The following is a 20,309-nucleotide window of genomic DNA, read 5'->3' as shown; positions in this document are numbered from 1 at the left end:
CACTGTACAATAAAATGGTAAAATAATCTAAATATAGGGAGAAGATATTTGCAACACATAAAATGGACAAAGATTAGGTACTGGAATAAATAAAGAACTCCTACTAATCTGTTTTTTAAAATACAATAGAAAAAAATTGTTTTAAAAAACTTTTAAACATATTACCAAGGGGGAAATACTTATGGCCAATAAATAGGGAAAGATGCTTGTAAAGAAAATGTAAATAAAAGCTCCAATGAAATAGAATTTTATACCCAAGAGATTGCTAACAAATTTAAAAACAAATCTGACAAATATCAAGAGTTGGTGAGGATGTTGAGTAGACAGTTACGTTTATATACTTTTACTCTGGAAATCAATCTGATGTAACATAGTCAAGTTTAATATGTGCACACCTATGAGGCCATGCATTTATCATAAAGAACACTGTCCATGTGCTCCAGGAGACATATATTCATTGTTTATGAAAGCAAAACCAAAAACTCAATATATTCCAAAGTCTATTTATAGGAGAATGGATTTATTGTAGAATATTCATAGACTGGAATACTATACAGTAATGAAAATGAATGAACTATTTCTGATGCATCAACATGGATAAATCTTAAAAGTATAATATTAACTTAAAAAAAGCAAGTCACCAAATAATGATAGTACAATATGTAAAACAGATAAAACTAAATAATATGTTGCTTAGGGTTAAGTATGCATGTGGTAAAAATGTAAAGGAAGTCAAGGACATTGTAAAAACATGTCTTTAGGACTGTGGTGTCCTCTGAGGAAGAGAAAGGATATAATTGAGGAGGAGCACACAAAATAATTCAAAGGTATTGGTAATGTTCTACTTTTTAACCTGAGTGGTAGTATATGTTCGTTCATTTTATTGATCTTCTTCAAAAGCTGTGAATTTAATATTAATTCACTTGTGTAATATAAAATATTTTGTAATTTTTAAAGTAAAATTGTCTGCCAGGGTGAAATTCATTAGGAGATATCCCAATAGAAAAGTATCTCAATAGTTGAATTCTGACTCTTCTGCAGAAAGTTAAACACATTTAATTTGAATAAAATTCAATTAGTATGTATCTTAAAATACATCTATTAATAAAGTAGTATATAAATGAACTGTTTTGGGGTATCAATTTCTCAATGCTAAAAATACTGTGTTGAATTTGTTTAGGCATAAAAGATAAAGGGTATAAGACCTTATTAATATTTCAAGTTTTGCTGTTATTTTATATATTAAGAATATATGCATAGCTCATATTGCAAGGACTTTTATCAATCATTTATTTTGAGAATGTCTTCATATAAATAAGGATATGTTGATTAAAAATAATATGACTCCCTATGATATATTGTACAGATGTATACTATACATATTATATATCTAATAGATTTATATATGATTTTATTGCCACTTTTAGAAAAGTCATATTTAATAATAGGGAATTTTTAAAAAATAAGTAATGTCTTGCATTTTAAGAGCTTAATGTTATGATACTCAGTGTTCATAATTTGCTTGCTTGAAAAGTACTGATTTAAACTTACCTACATGTTTGAAATCATGAAAAGACCACATCTTACAATGAGAGAAGACACTTTAGAAAATAATTCCCATTTGCCCTTCAAAAAATTTACAAATGTATCCTTACACAAATGCTCCAGAAATGACCCAATATAAAAATATCAAGCTCAAGTATTGAAAAGACATCTAATATGAGACTTTTTAACATTAGCAGCAACCCAAAGCCTTACTTATAAGGGATTTTGACACCCAAGTTAAGAAATGATAACCAAGCAACTTCTTCCAAAAAATAGATTCTAAGAAATGTTAATCCGTACTTAATAACTCAGTTGTGGAAATCTGATTTGATTTTCTTTAACAGAAAATGAAGGAAAAGTAATGAAAATCAATCATTTTAATTTACACGTGGCAAATAATTCATTTCAGTCATCAATTATTCAAGCATAATGAACTTCTGAAAAGTCAGAGTACAGAGTTAACAGATTGAGTCTATTTTTATCAAATGTCTAAAATTAGCCAAAACTTAAGAACTGTTTCATGTTCATGTTCAAAGGCCAAACTCAAGTTTATAATTCATTGGGAATCAAAGAAATACTGTTTGTTTAAAATCTGGAGGAATTTAGTTTTTGTCACACCAACATATTTTTAAAGAGCATAAACATGAATGTGGCAAATTTATAGATGCTACTTAGTAAAATGCATATGTAGGAGACAATACTGCAATATAGACATAATTTTTTTAGAAATAAATGTGTGTCATATATGAAACTAGACAAAAGTTTTTAGTAAGAACAGAATTAAAAGTAGTGCAGCTTTATTTTTAACTAAACAAAACATTTCAGGTTAAGATTTTTATTCTACAAAAACTGAGTGCCTAACTCGGTCATTTTGTAAGTTGGTCCTTTAATACATACAGAGAATATACGTATGCAACTATATATATGTGATATATTCATCCTCAGAGCAAATGGCTAATTATAATATGATTAGGCTATAATATTAGTAATTAGATTTACTTTAATTATACTTTAAAACACCATTGCTATAGGCTTGATTTTGTTTTTGAATTATCATTTAAGTAATGATCATTTTATCTTTAGTATGGTGAGGATATAATATTTTCATAAATGACTACACGTAGGAGGATATTTAACTAACTAAAGAAAATAAGTTATTATAAACCCGTACACTAAATCACATTATCCATATCTTTTTAATACTGCAGAGCCTCTAGAATCTTTAATTGCTAATTATTAGCTGCTTAAGAGAGGATCACTTTTACTTATTCAAGTGATGTAAATTTGGTCTCTTCAGATATTTCATATAATCATTATTATTAATGAGGTTTTAATTATTGTACTTGCTAATAATGTGGAGAAAATAAGAGCAGGAATGGAGTTATTATTCCTAGAAATTAAGTAAATGAGAAAAATAATTTTAGAATATCAATTTAAAAATGAAATTCGTATGAATGCTCTCTGATTATATGTTAATAATAAACCTATTACATTTGTGAGTACACATAAATCTAACTGATAAAAGATTTCCATGCCAAGTGAATATTTTTATGATATAAAAGCACAAATATTTAGTTTTAAACTAAAAGATTTTGTCATTTATTATCTAGCTATGAATATAATTTAATTTTAAAACATCTACAACAAAAGACAGTAAAGACTATATCACTGTCATTAATTTCATAGGACTAAATTAAGGCAGACCTTTTGATAGCATGTTGAATGTTCCATATTTGATACTGTATTATCCACATAAGATCTTGCTAGGAGACAAGGTTACCCTACCATAATGCCAGCTGGTAAACATTTGACGTTGGAGTCTCCAGAATCCTTCTAATGGCAGTGAGAATATACCATCATCAGTATTGTATTGGACACCAAAAGGAATTGATTGAGAATGATACCCATAGAGACCACTGGCTGCTAAGAAGGATACGATCAGTGCCAGGAAACAGCACTGCACCTTTTATCATTTCTCCCATGATGCACCCTACTGACCACATGTCAACTGAAAACAAAAATGAAATGAAGATAAACAAGAAGACAGGAATAGAACAGCAAATAAATGAAAACACTTGCCTACCCATGCCATGGAGCAACAGTCTGACCTTTTGCTGACTGGATAAGAGGCCAGTCTTACAGTGCTTTAAAACAGTGGATGGGAAGAACACAAGAATGTCAGGACCCTTTCTGCTATGTAACAATGCCACTCAATGCCACCTAATGTATGATAATATTATTTTGCAATTATAATTCAATGATTAATTTAGTTTCTGATTTAAAAGGTCTCATTTGCATTCATCTGCTAGAATCCTACTGATTTGTATTGTAAATTATTTTAGATTGTGTTAATATGGGAAACATGCAAATTGGCTTTTCTTTCATTCTTTTGTATACTATACTTGGAGAAAAAAAAGAAAGAAAAGCTGAGCTGCCAGCAACCTCAGAAGAAAGGGTTTCTTTTATAAAACACACTTACTCTTATTTATAAATATGAATAAATTTCCAGAAGTGAAATGCCAGTCCAAGAATGAGTGTTTGGAATATGCTGGTTCAGTTTCATTGATTCCCATCAAAGGAGCATGCTTCTAAACTGGAAGCCTTGTCTTATCCTCATAAGCACGGTTGCTTTATAATGGTAAGAAATGCTGGCTTTCAAAACAAGGTGGTTTGACATGAAATGAACAACATGACTTAAAGAGGTGACACTTCTTCTGAGACTGTGAGTCAAAAGAAACCTGGAATTCAAGGTGAAATTACAGTGGTCTCTCTGCTATTGCCAGTTATCATCCAGAACTTAAAACCAGGAAGCTAGGGTAGAGGATACTCAGGAAGGGGCAAAATGGGGAAGCAAGAAAGTGAAATCTTTAACTATACTCGGTTAGTCACGTGTTCCTATTAAAACTCAGAAACAAAGATAGGTCATTCTTACGGGGGAAAATAACCTAGAAGAATAAGGGAAGTTGAGGGGGAACAAATAGGGAAAGGCATTAGGATAGCAGCAGCACACTGTAATTTTTCTCCAGTTAGTCTTCAAATTACATCTTGTAATTTGACAGTAACCTTACAGAATTCCTCATAAGATTCTTTCCAGTGTGAAAATCTCAGTCAGGTTAAACTCAAAGTTTCCAAAGTTTGACTTAACATCTAAACAGAGTGATCACTTCAAAGAAATGGTTACACCTTTGAAGGTGATAAGCATACCCAGAGAAGCAAATTAGTTTTGCTTCCATTTTAGGAAAGCAAGTGACATGCAAAAATATCAGGGAAAGATAGAGCAAACAGTTGTGCATCCCTTTATTATTAATGCATTTGTAATTCCAGATAATATCTGTCTCACAAGAGGTTGGTATTGTAACTTGATTAAAGGGGAAAAAAAAATCTCTGAAATGGTATTTGCTTTTCAATTGCAAATATTCTTATCATACTGTCCAAAGTGACCAGTCTAACTTGTTATTTACCATGTATCTATTTTTTATAGATATTGTGGGAGAGATAGGTAAAAAATATATAGCTATAAACTCAGTAAGCAAGTTTTCTCTTGCCTGCATCCATTCAAACATTTGGAAAAGGCTATTTCTGCCACAAACCTACCTGCTAGTTAGAAAACTTCTATTTCTATTTTTTATTTAATGCAAAAAAAATCTCTTCTATGTTATTTCTGGCAGAAACTCATTTTTTTCTGCTGCAGAACCAACTCCATTGCTTTCTAATTGTATAACCTTGGCCAAGTTACTTCATCTCTCTTTTCATCCTCTAAAATGTGGATGATAGACAGTATTTATCATGTAAAAATTTTTTAAGATGTAAAAGGATTATACCTGGTAAAGAGCCTTCCACATTGCGTGGTACATAGTAAGTTCTCAATAAATGTTAGTTATGTATCATCATGTATTATATATATATATAACTTATATTCATATATAAGTATGTGTATAAATATATACATATATAAATTATATACATATCTGCATATATAAATTATATGTTGGAATTAAATATATAGCAAAGGCTCATTTATTTTATATTTATATAATATTGTATCTTGTATTTATATATATAATTAAGAAAATTTTTCCAATGAGGGAAGCTTACTTACTGGGCAATCCTTTTCACTGCTGAAACCACTTAGAAAGGCATTCCACATCACAGCTGACTCTATGCAACTTCTCTCCATTATCTAAACAGGAATTACCCTGTTCCCTAATCGAAATAATAATCTTAAAATATGTGAATATAATCTATGATCTCCAACCACTAGTCTAAAACTGGAAAATTTTCATCTTTCAGACTAAAATCCTTTGATTTTCACTCTCCCTCAGCTATGCCTTTAAACAACAGTAACAACAATAACAACAGATGACCTACATGGAACCTTAGTCCTGGTATTGCTTCAATATCAGTTGGTTCTAGACTGTTGTTGGTTTAATAACTGCTATATCTCCCAGTTCTCATTTGTGCGGCTCTGCTGGGTACAGATATTTCAAAGTAAAAGGAGAACAGTTTTGGAAGTTTATCTTCATGTCAGAAGCTAAAATAGACAATAGATCACAAAGCTTTCACATAAAAATAATGCAGAGAGATATAAACTCAAAATCTGAACTACTGATGAATATACTGAATTCCATTTTCTTTATTTAATGTATCTTTTCTGAGTAATAATGCCCTGGAAATCTCTCCAATTTCCAAATTCCATTTAACTTCCCTCAGGATTCACTATTCCTACAGACTATCCATGCTTATGCCATGGAAATGCTAAGCCTTGTGCCTGGAAATGATAAGCTCTATTATTATAAATTACAAAAGTAGAGTATATGCACATGAATTTATATAGATTTTTATTACTCAAGACAGGATGATTTCTCAAGAGAAAGCCATTGCACCAAATTTTATTAATTAGTCATCACAACTAAAACAGGAACTAGGCAATAAAAGAATTTGATACTAAATCTTGCTGGGACCAGGGGTAGTAGTAAGCCTTCCCTCATCCAATATGCATATCTGCTTATCAGGGTGAAACTGGATTATTCTATGAAAATTTCAAGATATTCCAATGAATACTGACTGTGAATAGACCTTAGAAGAAACTGGCAAATTCAATCATAGTTGGAAACTGGATTTTGATGCGTTCTGAGACAGTCTGATATGGTATTTGGGTCTCCATAAGAGTTTTGTACACTAATGCTGCCGAGGTAGAATTCTGGTTGCTTTTATGGTTCTGATTCATTACATTTCCCCTCTCATCATCAGTATTCCCAGAGGCAGAGAGCAGATTCATTTGCAACTGTGACAGGCAGAAACTGAGTCACTTTCCTTAGAAGGAATGTTAAGTAAGTTTTGGTGTTACTAAAATATGGTTATGTTTTATAGGTGAGAAAATCTCAAGTGTATTATTTGTCAGGCATTAGATTATACTAAATTATCTTTTTTCTACTCTAGCCAAGTGATAGAAATGATATAATATTGGTCGTGGCAGTTTAAATCTAAATAAAGAAAGCACTTTATTGCTACTTCCACACCCCAGTGGCTTGGACTGTGATCTATGATGGAATATTTTCTGGACTATGTGAGCGTCTAACCAGCAACCTGGCAGATGTTTCCTATCTAGGAGATTATGCAGCTCTGGTAACACAATTGTGAGACTACACTGTTTTTCTCCTTAACCTAATTATATCTTTATTTAGCATAGGATTCAGACAATGGGATTTGATAAATTTTCTTTCAATGAATACTTCAAAGTACAATAGGAAGAAGATTTAATATGGTTTTCTAGAATCTGAACATCATTTCTTTGAAAAGTTTGTTTTAAAAGTTAAAATTTAATTAGATATTTTACAAAAGCACATTGTTTTAAACTTCAGCGCAAACATGGAATTATAAAAGGCTACTGATATGTATAAATAAAATGTGAATGTACCTACTTTGCACTTGTGAATCTCAGTAAAAAAATAAAAAAACATTCACAGAAAACAATGCTAAATATTCTAATTCCAGGAAACAGAGGAAGATTTTCTCCTTGAGACTACCTGTTTAACTTGCTTTTCTTTCTTTATGATTTCTATGGCATCATATTAATGGCTAACCTTTATTTTATAAATGTTATATCACTGATTTGCTTTTTTAACAAAACAGAAGAAAATCATTTAAACTTACAACAGAGGAGAATATCTTTAGCTTTATGTTAAATTATAAATAAAACTGTAGACTAATGAATTTTCAAAATATTCTTTCATAAAAAGCATATTTTACTGCAACAAAATATTTTAAATTGTCATCTTTAAAATCATGTAATTCTGCAGTGTACACAAATAAGGAATTTAAAGAAATCCTGATGTTGAAAAAAATTTTTTTTTCTTTAAACTTTTCATGTTCTGATGAATAAATAGTAAATGCTGGCTCTGGATGTCTCACATTATCACCAAATTAATTACAAGCTCCCTGAAGATTCGGGTAATTATCCTCACTTCATTCTGCGCATCAACTTGAAGAAGTGCTTTAGTAAGTGACAAACTATTCATTTTCTTTCCTTTTACTGTCTAATTCACAGATAATTTTGGTTTCTCATCACTTGAGAAATTTTTTTATTCTAGGTGGTCTTTTGGTTATTTCTATTTTTTTTAGTTTACCTAATTCAATTTGAAGGTTATTTGGGCCGGAGTGCCCCCAAACTAACTTCATACCATAAAAACTGAAGTTCCTTATCTTTTAAAGGTATTTACAGGTATGTGTATGTTTGTAAACATCTAATGTTTCATATATATCAAATGATATCATCACAGCAATCCTGTAAGGCAGGCAAAGGAGGTATTTTATAAAGTAAATTGAAGTTGGTAGGAGATGTCACATGACTAAAGCTAAGAGGACCAGAGTAAGTTCTTGTAGCCCTTATGCACTGGAGACTCATTTGACTGCTGAAGGGAGAAAGAGTCCATAATAGGTATCACTGTTCACAAACTTTGTCCTAAGGGCCAATCGGGCCAAGGGCAGTTTGAATGGAATAGAACAAGTAGTGACTAAGGAATGTGTTTTATTGTTTGCAGTTTTACCCCCTCAAGTAGTTCACTTTATTTTTGAAGATCTTTCAGTACTCTGCCTACAGAACTGTAGAGGGATAAGGAAAAATAATATGCTTTTAAACCTTTCTATATCCATTTCTGGGAGACAGGGGACTCCTGGGGGACGCAGCAGTCCTAGTGGAGCTTTGTCCATGGTCACTTAATAGCTCCTCTCCAAGGCATCAAGGAGTCAAGGTCCATCTCCTCAATTTCTTCCTTCTGTTCCACCCCCAAAGTCTGTTCTCTGTGTCTTCCCTTACTTTCTGCCCCCTTTCTGTGTATCTCTCTCAATTCCTTTTATCACCTTCATGCCTTGTCCTGCCCTTTGTTACATTCTGGCCTACTCTAAATTTCTTGGGAGAGGGATTTTGCTCTTATAACTCTGTCCTCCTCCCATCTGTTCAGATCACCTCAGAATCTCCAGCTCCCATTCTAGTGATTCCCACCTTACTCTGATTTTCTCAAAGTAATAATAATAGAGAAGAGTATTCACAAATTCATGGTGAAAATATATTCTTTTTAGCAAATACAAAGAAAAAATTGGTCTTATTTTTTCAAATGTTTGTGATTATTGGCAATTTGCTTATGGGTGTGAAAGAATGACTAATTTTTACATCCCAATTTTATTTAAAGTCATAAATTATATATTATTTGAGATAACATTGTACTACCGTAATATTAGATAGAAGATGCAGAATATAGCAATGTATTAGTTGCAAAAGTTTATTAGGAAGTAAGCAGAGTTATTTCAAAGAGGGAAGAAGGATTAAGAATATCTATCTGTACTAGATGGATATAATAATCCACAACCTCCAATTTTTGTTCACCTTACTTTGATTATTCCCAATTTTCATTTGTTCAGGTTTAGAAAAGATATGATAATCAGTTAATCTGAGGATGTTTTCTTCATTTCTTCAAATATATTTTTGGCAAATCATTCTCTGTTCCTTAATAACCTGGCTTCTTGGAAAGATTATATGTACATCCTTTTCTTTCTAACTGAAATTTCTCATGTTCTCAGAGGGAAAGACAAGAGGCAGTGTTTTAGCAATCTGTCAGCTTTAATTGGAGATAATATGCTTGAGGTCCAGAAGTTTCAAATGAATATGGTGTGCCTATTTTTAACATTTCCCAGGTCCAGAGAACTTTGGCCAGAACTCAAAATAAAGGAATATCACAGATCTTGCTCAAAAAAGGTGCTACCATTTGAAGTATAATGGAAAACATAAGGTAGAAAAATATATTTAAAAGAAGCAGACTTAAGGAAAGAACTGGTATTATATGAAAACTATACTGGTATTATATGAGACTTCAGTAACCAAGAAAACAGCATGACCTGGTTGGGTTGTGGGGTGGATGGAAGGAGTCAGGAACTAGATAGTCCTTTAAAAAAACAAAAAACAAAAAAAACTTCTAAGGAAGTATCATAAAACTGCTTTACTATACGTTATTATTAAAAAACCCCAAAATCTTAATGAAATATAAAGTCACTGATGCCTCTTATATGATCATTGGACTATGTAAGTAAAATAATGGACCTGGCATATTCATTGTTCTCTGGCTTGAAATTCATCATGGGCCCAAGAATTATTAATGATACTATATATTTTGTCAGCATATATGCTATGAAATAGGTTTTAATCATAAAACCATAATGAAAATTGAGTGTATAATAGTGTATGTTTATATAATTAAGAAACTCTTTACACAAGAAAAACAAACAATTTATAAATATTCCTTTGGCTATTAAAAAAGCTAGCAAACTAATAAATCGAAAAGTAAATATGTATGTATGTAGGTTCCAACACTTTTAGTCATCAAGAAACTACCTTGTGATACCATCTGGATCGTATCAATAGTCAAGAAACCCACACAATGTTTCTCAAAATCCAAAATGTTAAATATAATTTTAACAGAGGAAAATAGCTAAAACTTTGGTCGTCAATGATAATTTCATAAGATTTTCCCAATTTTTCAAAGTGTTTTACTACTTTTACTTAGGGTCCAGATTTTAAAAAAGGAGCATTAAAAAGTTCTGTTCAGAGAGAGGAATAATGTTGATTATGATGATAGAGTATTATAACATCATTTTTCAGCTTCAGAGAAATTCAACAGAAATTACTCTGAATAATTCTAAGTGAATTATTCACTTAGATTGTTTTTTTAAGTCTCTGAAGAATTTTGGAAGTAGTCAAGGTATAAACTAGCATATACTAAAATTTGATATTACTTCCAGTAAATGCTGGAATCATTTCAATATGTTAAAATATTGGTATGATTCTTCTCCCTATAAATAAGCTCCATCAGCCCCCAAACTTGTGTCTGATCATCATGGCCTAGTGAAGTTACTTCGATGCTCTGATCCCTTTATTATTGGTAGTAAGCTCTAATCACAAAATGATAATAACTTCATATAAAAATTAATGAAACAATTCCACTCAAAAACATATAGTCCATGTAATCCATTGTTTAATAGGGATTTCTATGGTTTAGTTTAATTTTTAAATATAGTCATGACTAAGACATTAAATTATAATTTTAATTATAGGCAAAATGAATTCCAATGCATTTCATCTGAAAGTTATTTACCCATATTTAAGTAAAATTTAACTTAAGCAAGATATTTTCCACTATAATGACTTTATGTAACTTCCCCACTGACTTATAGGCCAGCAATATATGGCACTAGGCTATCAGATACCAGTAGTTTACATAATCATCACAGGAGATAAAGGAATACAGAATACAAACCCTTATCACAATCTACATTTTGTGTATTGGGGTTTATTTAATTTCTAGGACCGTATTTATCAAGGATATATGTTTTATGTATTGATATTTGCACAATTTACATAAAAGTTCTAAACATTTTTCTAAAAAATAAACTAGGATAAAAGGAAAAACTGACCTCCAAGAGAACAATTTCTGGAAGAATGTAGAATTATCAATATGATGTTATTATCTTTACTTGTTTATCTGAAGGGTATTTTGGGTTCAAAAGTGTTTTAATTTTTCCTAATTTTATTGGCTTTTAAATTTAATACTGCTAAAATAAGAGAAAAAGAACCCTGATAAATGACTGAATAGCTAAATTAGATCTCAGAGAACCATGCTACATGGGAATCAAGTGACTGTAACAACAATGTCACACAGGAATGAGATATTTTGTAACATTTTGTCTTTGGGAATTGATTGAGAAGTTCTGGGTTTTTTCAATCTGAAATGTACTGTACCCCAAAGACAAAAGCACACACACATGCACACACACACAAATTCCTACTTTTGTATGAAATCAATACATATGAATGTGAATTACAATATTGTTCAAACCAACTTTGTATGTAATTGATTTGTATGTAATTGATCTGTATGTAATTGATCCTCAAAATAAATTCAATAACTAATTTAAAGTAAAATGAAATATTATCATTTAAATACATAATCAATATAAAAATTGAGATATTTTACATGTTTTCTTTTTATATCTTCAAAATCCAGTAGGCATTTTGCACATATAACACCTCTGAATTCAGACTAACCATATTTCAAGAGCTAATGTGGCTAGTTGTTACCTATTGGATAGTATAGTTGTAGAAGATGTCATTACTATTATATTACTATTGGAATTTAGAGAATATCTTATTCATATACAGCAGAATAAATAAATGCCTACATTAAATGCATGGTCATTGTGGCATCAACTTTTTATTGTCAGATTTTTTTTTATCATTGGCCTTTTCTTCTATTCCTACTAACTAACAATAATAATCTTTCTTACATTATAAGAGTTCTTAATAGAGCTTTCTTATTAGTCAAATACAATACTTAATAGTTATGGATCACATGTTTACTGCCAATTTCTAAAAACCTTCCAATGTAATAAATATATTGGACTCACTCTTGCATTATCATTGTTAAAGTTCTCAGTTGTTGTACTTAGATTTGCACAGTTGTGTTTAACAGGGTATTTCTGTATTTATAAAAATATTTTTTCTATTAATATGTAAACTTTCTTATTGATATATTATAAACACATATATGTGCCTTTGTTAAAGAGTGAACTTTTGATCCTTTCAGAAATATACAAGCTCTTTTAATAATTCCAAATCAGAGATACCTGTTTAAGAAATTTCTGATGGAATCTAGTAGAAGACTAAGTGGTAGAACACAAATCAACCTGCTTTTTTTTTTAATTGACTATACTTCTCACATTGTATATTTCATTTCTTTAATTCTAAATCTCATTGGAAAAGCATGTCTAAGTCACATCTCTAAGTCAGATGAGGAAAGCCTATTTTAAACCCACCTGACCTCCAGCAATTTGAATAATAATTATGATTTTTAAATGTGGAAGTTCTTGTTTGAAGGAAGATGTCCTATATTAAACTATTTAAGACTGGATATAGTGTCAAGAGTAATTCAAATCAATAAAGGTGTGGACAGAAGCTTAAGATGTCAGCAAGTAGAGAAATAATTATGCCTAAATTTGTTGCAGCATAAAATGGTTTTAGAAGGGAGATGGATAATACTTGCAAATAGTTACTGCTATTTTGAGTTACAGATAAGAAAGTTTAAGAAGAAAAAAACCCATTGAAAATTTAATTAAAACAAACCATTGAGGTATGTAGTCTTCAGTACTGGTCAGATTAGAGAAATAATCACTTTTTTTTTAGTCACAGTTATACCACTTACCCAACTTTTTGCTTCTATCTTTACTCTCCTGGCAAAATCATTATGTGTTTAAAGGGAGAGAGAACAAAACAGGTAAGGCTGCAGCAAAAAGGTACAAGGATACAGTCCCTTCCTGGAAAGAGGATTTTGTGGCGAACCATTTCTCCCATAATGCATCCCACAGACCATATATCCACTAGAATAAGAGAGAGGGAAGTGAAGAAAAGGGAGGAAAGTAAAGTTAACTAAGATAATTGATCTCTGAAGGAGAAGGAAAAAGAAGCGTTTGATTAGAAGGTACAAATTTTGTCTCCCACCAAAAGTTGGCCAAAAAGGTGAGTTAAAACCAGCAATATAATATCACATAAACAACATCTAGTATAAGAACTCAAATTAATTTTTAAAGTTACTTTATGAGTGCCTTAGATCGCCCTTTAGTGCCATAAAATGGTAGCATGGAAAAGCAGCAGCTTAACCAAAAGTATCTCCATGCCAGGTGACAGCTAAAAGCCACCAAAGGGTTTTTGATGTCATTTGCTGGATGCAGAGAAAATAATCTTAATAGACCCTTAGGGATGGCTGTTTCCATTTTCTATTCTATTCAGTTACACGGAATAGGGCAACTAGAGACCCCCTTTTTCTTGGTCCAAAATAAGGTACATGCAACCAAATCCAAGAAACTAGGAAATGGCTGGAACCATGGTTTAGTCAGAAATATTGGAATCCCTGGTATTCAAGACTTAGTTTTTCCTTCAGAAGTTATTCTTGTAAATAAATACAAGTTTTTGTTTCTGTTTGAAATATTTCAAGAAATATTTCTTGAAATATTTCAAGAAAAAAGATGCATAAATAATTTGCACATGTATAAAGGAGTCATGACATAAATAAAGTATTATTAAAGTGTTAAAAAGTTGTTACACACATAGGTTCCTCAATTGTCATACTTGTTAACAAAACAGGCTTCACCTTCTCTTACTAATCTTTACCCTCTTCCAACTCACTTTTTAGTAAGGACAAAGGGAACTCTGGGGCAGAAACATTAGGCTAAAATGCTCCTTGGGGAAGGAAGGCAGGGTTCGGTGCACAGGGTAGCAGGGAATGCCCGTTGTCAGAGCAAGCAGGTTCCTCTGCATGATAACCTTTATCCTGTATAGAGGTGAGAGCAGCACAAGGGTGCTAGGTGTGCTTTCTGCATGGATCGGGAGAAGCCGAAAAACTAAGGCAGGAACTTGCAATCCTTTCTAGTGAGGGAAGAACAAGGGATGAGATCACATGCCATCTGTACAGCAAAGGTCTGAAAATCCATAACAGCAAATTCAGAACACCCTCCCCCCCCAGATTCTTGTAGATTCTTGATTTCTTGAATTTTTTAATTTGTTCCCACTTTGATTTTTTAAAAATAACTTATGAAGAATGTATACAACTATCTTCTTTTCCAAATAAGTTAGGTGTGGTATTGCCTTGGGAAGAGGACTAGATTTTCCTCTTCCAAGTCAAAATGGATTAGAATTCTGCCATTGTCCAACAAAGTAAACCTGACCTTCCTAAGAACCCTTTCCCTTCCTCTGCACAAATGCACAAAAGTATTGGCTCTCTTCTAATCTGGAAGGGCACAAAGAAATTTTTTAAAACTTTGGTGGCCAGGGAATTTTCATAAAAGTACTCTGTAGCACCTACACATAAAAATACAATGATAATTATTTCTATAAAACTTATAGATTGCCAGGAACTAAATAGAATAGAATATCAAAATGAGTATGAAAGGTACATTGAGTGCATATATACAATTCTAATTTAAGACAAGTTTAATTCCTAAATATAGTGGATGTGTTTTTTAATACACCTCATTACTTGAGATATTCTTTTCAAAATGATATATTGCAATGCTTTCTAATAAGTATTTTTATAAATCCTTCATTTTAATAAAATCAAATTGGAATACATTTTGAAGATTCTTTCTACCTTTTCTTTTAAAGTGTTCATGAATACTAGATTTTCTTCATAAAATCAATCGCGTAAAATTTAATACTTTTCTCTCTCTATGGTTTTAGAATTTATAAAAACGTACTAGGCAATTGCTACCTTAACTATTACTTATGGAACACTTTAAAGTATTAAAGAAATTCTTATCCAACTTGAACAATTTGTATTATTCTAAATTGACTGTGCATTGAGCTTTTGTGAATATTCTTGCTCCAAGGATTTGTGGTATCTTTTTATTTGTCTTTTCCTAAGACTAGAGCCATCAATCTAAGAAGTGACATAAAGCCAAATGGCTAAATGCAGTAGATAGATTTCTTCCTGTTTATACTCACTTTGAGCTGAGCTGCCACCTAAATAGCAATTTTTCTCAATATCTATAGCATGTATGCTAATCAGCATCCACTTGATTGCTTAATCAGACTCCATTTACAATTCTTCTTAGCTATGACATTTCAGTGTTCTTCTAACCAAGCTTACTTCTCAGAAACATCCTTTACATGTTTAATGAGTGGTTCTTCGTAGTAATATTTTTTTAAAAACCTCTGAATATGAAAGCTGGCAGCCTTATTTTTTAAAAAGTTCATATACATGAGAGAGAACATTACTCTTGGCTATCTAAAGCACGTACTCATTTTCTTCACAGTTTCTTTGGCTGGTACTCAGAAGCATCCTTACCGTTCTCCTTGTAGCCCATTCCCAGAATAACCTCGGGGGCCCTGTAATAACGTGTCACCACATAAGGAGTCATCATGAAGCTTGTGCCTGCTGTCCTGGCCAGTCCAAAATCTAGGATTTTCAATGTACAATCAGACTTGACTACAATGTTACTTGGTTTCAAGTCCTGACAATAGGAACAAGAGAAGATATTAAAAGCTAGCATCAAATGGAACATGTGATTTCCATCTACTCAATCAACATGGCAGTCTTGCAATAGCACTGATGGGTGCCCGCCTGCCATTGACTGTAGAGCCCTATGTAAAGCAAAAGAGTACTTCCCAAAAGAAGTTTACAATTAGTTTTGGGATTTCTTTGTTTTAACATCCTCAGAAACTTTTTTAAACCCAGAAGAGAATTGTATCATTTTTACAATTTAGTCTCATCTTGGAAAGAGGTTTTTAGAAAAAAAACATCATTTATTGTCATGTTAGGTTTCTCCTTATGGCAACATAAACCTTTTAGTTTATACTTCATTTCTAGGCCAGACAGAAGAGCAGATCAGGGCTGCTGTCTTTATGTGACCAGAAACATTGGAAATGAACTGTCTTGTTTCAGCTGCACATATGACTCTGCCAGTCAGAATTTCTGAGAAGCCTTGGAAGCTGACTCTCAATGAGCTGAAACAAAATGTTAAACAAAACCAACTACAGTGTGCTAAAGTCTCCTCCTACACATTAGTGAACTATGTGCTAATTCTATAGTAAAATAAATGAAGTACATTATATTTAACCAAGCTCCCCTACATAAAGAAAATAACCTACAGTTGCTCTTTCTCTTCTCCACAAGCATCTTTATTATAATTCTGGACTAAGTATTCTTACCCTGTGAATAATTCCAGCAGAGTGAAGGTGCTTGATGCCACACAACATTTGGTATAGCAGGTAAGACATTCGCTCGTGGTCTAACTCCATCTGAATCACCTGACACAAGTTGGCATCCATCAGTTCCATTACTAAGTAACTGCAAGGTAAATCCACTTTGTAAGTTCCAAATCACAAGACATGTGAAGTCCTTCAAACAAGTCAGGATCCTCTCCTAAATCTATAAGTTTCTGAACTTCCCAGCTCAACTTTTGACTGAATTAAGTATATGAAAAACCTCCAAGTATTGCATGCACGTTAGCCATGGTAACTCTACCACAAAGATGCTAATAGAAGTAGCATTTATTAGTGTGTGGTTCCTGTCCATATATTTTGTACCTTCATCTTGTTCTCATTTTACCCTGAATTCCCTGAACTCTTTCCCGTGTATTATGATTACAAATAAGAAAAAAAATTCAGAATAGCATCTTCCATTAAACGCAAGGTATCTGTGTTAAATAAGACAATGTGCTAGGATTCACTTCCTCTCCTCTGCTTATTGTCATAATACTTCTGGAAGGTTTTTTTGCACAAAATCAAAGGTACCACAAAAATAGAAAGAAAGATTAAGGATGATTTTTTATCATGTCCATCATTAATATTTCTCAAAGTGAATTGACTCATTCTAGAAAGTTCACAGAATAAATTAAAAATAAGTAAAAATATAGAATAACTAGTAAGGCTTCCCTGATTCTGACTGAACTAAAGAACATGGGGCAACAAAGCACAAAGAGCCATAAGGCCAGAAAGTAGCAGAAGTGTCTTTCCAGGAAGAAGCGGCAGAAACAGAACCTTCTCTCCTGTCACTGGATCCCTTTCATTTGCCGCCAGTTCTTACCTCCCTTTGATCTCTACAAGGGATTTCATTCATCTGATTTTTGTCAATATCACTTGAGTTATTTGAATGTTATGCTCCCCCTTCCTTCATGAGTTTTGTTACTTACACATCTTGGAACTCCTCCAGCGTTTTCTGGGGTGTGAAGACATTTAATAAACTAATAATCTGGAGAAGAGACAGTGGAAGGGACAGAAGAAGGAGAGAAAGAAAAGGGGAGAAAATTAATTATTTAAAAAGCATATTTAAATAAGCACTTATTCCAACTCAAAGTCACATATTAGTGCTATGGTGGATATAGAAAAGTCAGAAAAATTTTCTAGAACTGTCTCAGAACATTCAAAAACGTATTCAGAAAGGACATGTAATCTGTCTTCAGGTTAAAATGCAATTAAAAAGCTCAAATTCTTAGGCAGAGAAAAGAGTCACAGAAGATATATGATTGTGATATTGCTTTAGAGTGTGATTCTCCTTAGTAAATATAGGGTTGTAATGTAACTAAACAAAAAAGAGGAAAAGCCATGTAAGAAAAGTAAGGCAGCAGTGAAATAACCAGCAAGACTTAGCAAGGCTATGTCTTCCTCTAAATGAAAAGGTGGTGTTTAAGTCAAGGAGATGTTCTATGTTAAGGAGGTATTCTAAGTCAAGATTTTTTTGTGTTGTTACTTTAGTTTTTTTGCTTCTATTTCACACTCAAATATTATTTAAACTAATGCTCCAATGGTATGTGTGGGGAAAGGTATATCTTGGATGATATCAATGATGAATTTAATGGCAAATATATTTTAAGTTATAAAAATGATTTTTTAACTTTTTTGTTTCCTGCTTTAGTTATTTTATATATTAGGTAGTAAAGAAGTTTACCTTCTAGCATAAGTAAATGTTAAAAGGAAAAAACCTTTGTTTTATGCAAATAGATTACATACATAAATAACTCAAAATTGTCTTTCAGCTAAATATTCTGTACTCAAGTGCCAGTGGGAAATAAAAATAAAAAATATAGATAACAGACCTCTACTCATTGGATGGATGCAACCATTTCACAAAAACAAATTTAAGATGTGTACATCTTTAAAACATGAACTAACGAATTTCAATAAAGTTCATAAGTGGTATAGAAACACGAAGTAATAAGCAAAACAAAATGATTTTCAACATCGGAGAAATGCAGTCAATCTAAGGAATGCTTTAGGCCTTCAGTAGTTTCCAATTATTGAGGAATTACTGAGAAAAACAATCACAACACTATCCAATACTTTCATATATATATATATATATATATACAGGGTAATTGTTATAACATATCAAAAAGCACAAGATTATCTCTTCTGAAGTAACCTTGCAGCATGGAATATGCATATGGAAATAAAACTGTTTCAAAATATTTTTTTAAAATATTTACTTATTTGGCTGTGCCAGGCCTTAGTTGCAGCACGTGGGATCTAGTTCCCTGACCAGGGATCAAACCCAGGCCCCCTACTCGGGGAGCATGGAGTCTTAACCACTGGACCACCAGGGAAGTCCCTCAAAATATTTTTAAAACTTGTGATTAAAGTGCTTTGCTATTCTGTATACTTAGTTATGGTGTGTATTGAAAAATGTCTACAGTTCTCATTGGAACTGTGAGCCTGTTTTTATAATACTTAATCGTAGAAAGTAATTCATTTTGATATTTGTTCAAACAAAAACATCAGAGACTGTGTGTGGGACACACACACACAACACGTACAAACAACCCTTAAAGATGAAAAAATGCTAATCCATATTATCTGGTGAATAAATAATCTAGGTAATCTAAATTAATCTAGAAAATAGCATTACAATGTTAAATAAGTCAAGGTTTATTATTTTAAAAAGTAAATTCCCCACTATATATTCTTGTGTTCCCCTTTTCTATGCCCTTGTTTTAACACCTTCATTGTCTTTGATTTTCCTCTGAGTATTTCTCCTCTGTTCTTTCTTTGATCCCTTATAAATCCTAACTGCTATTAATAACCAATCAAAAATCTTATCTTTAGAAACAGACCATCACAGGTATTTCCATTTTAGTTCAAACGTTTTCAGGCAGGAATCTGATGCAGTTCCTTTTTTTTATTCCAACCCATTAAAATGCACAGATGTGAATCAACATCTGTGTGAATCAACATCTGTCATGGCCCCACAATCGTAACAGCTATCACTTCCTAGAAATGTGTTCATTTTCTAAATGGATTATTAAAAACTTAATTGGGGTTGCTTCACTATTTTACATTACTTTCCACAGCATTTCCAGCGTTCTTCATTCTGACTGCTTGTAGTTAGTATTACAAGCAACAACGTGGAATTTGCATTTGGTTGTCAGTGAATTTCCTTTCTGTTAACAAGTTCCAGAAATTTATTTCCCTAGATTTATATACATACATGCATACAAACATATGTACATACACAAACATATGCACATACACACATAGCAGGTAGGGTGCCATTTACAAAATATTATTTCAATTTGGAGATCCTTTTTAGGTAACATAAATGTGAACCCCCATATTCCAGTCAAGAATGGGGAGTAGGATTCCCTCAAATTGGCAAATTAAGTGGGAATTTCTCCACAATGTATTTATTGCATTTTAGGGACTGGAGGGAGGATTAGGGAAATATAAATAT

General features: G+C 32.1%; 1 protein-coding gene across 4 annotated transcripts in view; it reads right to left on the bottom strand.

Annotated features, from left to right (window-relative positions):
• The window catches only part of MAPK10 (mitogen-activated protein kinase 10), a 351,818-nt gene that overhangs the window by 70,441 nt on the left and 261,068 nt on the right, over positions 1–20,309 (bottom strand). For 3 of the 4 annotated variants that reach the window (XM_029236032.1, XM_029236029.1, XM_029236033.1), the window contains exons 6-9: positions 17,776–17,834; positions 16,793–16,931; positions 15,930–16,095; positions 13,396–13,467 (exon numbers count right to left, since the gene is read on the bottom strand). In XM_029236032.1, coding sequence (XP_029091865.1) covers positions 13,396–13,467; positions 15,930–16,095; positions 16,793–16,931; positions 17,776–17,834 — 436 coding nt within the window. Of the gene's footprint in view, positions 1–3,481; positions 3,554–13,395; positions 13,468–15,929; positions 16,096–16,792; positions 16,932–17,775; positions 17,835–20,309 lie in introns of all 4 variants that reach the window. The other variant, XM_029236031.1, reaches the window with a different exon arrangement.

This window comes from Monodon monoceros, unplaced genomic scaffold (genome assembly GCF_005190385.1).
Source record: "Monodon monoceros isolate NGI ecotype Baffin Bay Population unplaced genomic scaffold, NGI_Narwhal_1 Super_Scaffold_20, whole genome shotgun sequence".
In the NCBI taxonomy this organism is placed as follows: Eukaryota; Metazoa; Chordata; class Mammalia; order Artiodactyla; family Monodontidae; genus Monodon; species Monodon monoceros.
The sequence above is the reverse complement of the archived record's forward strand: the minus strand, read 5'-3'. Positions and strand labels throughout refer to the sequence as shown.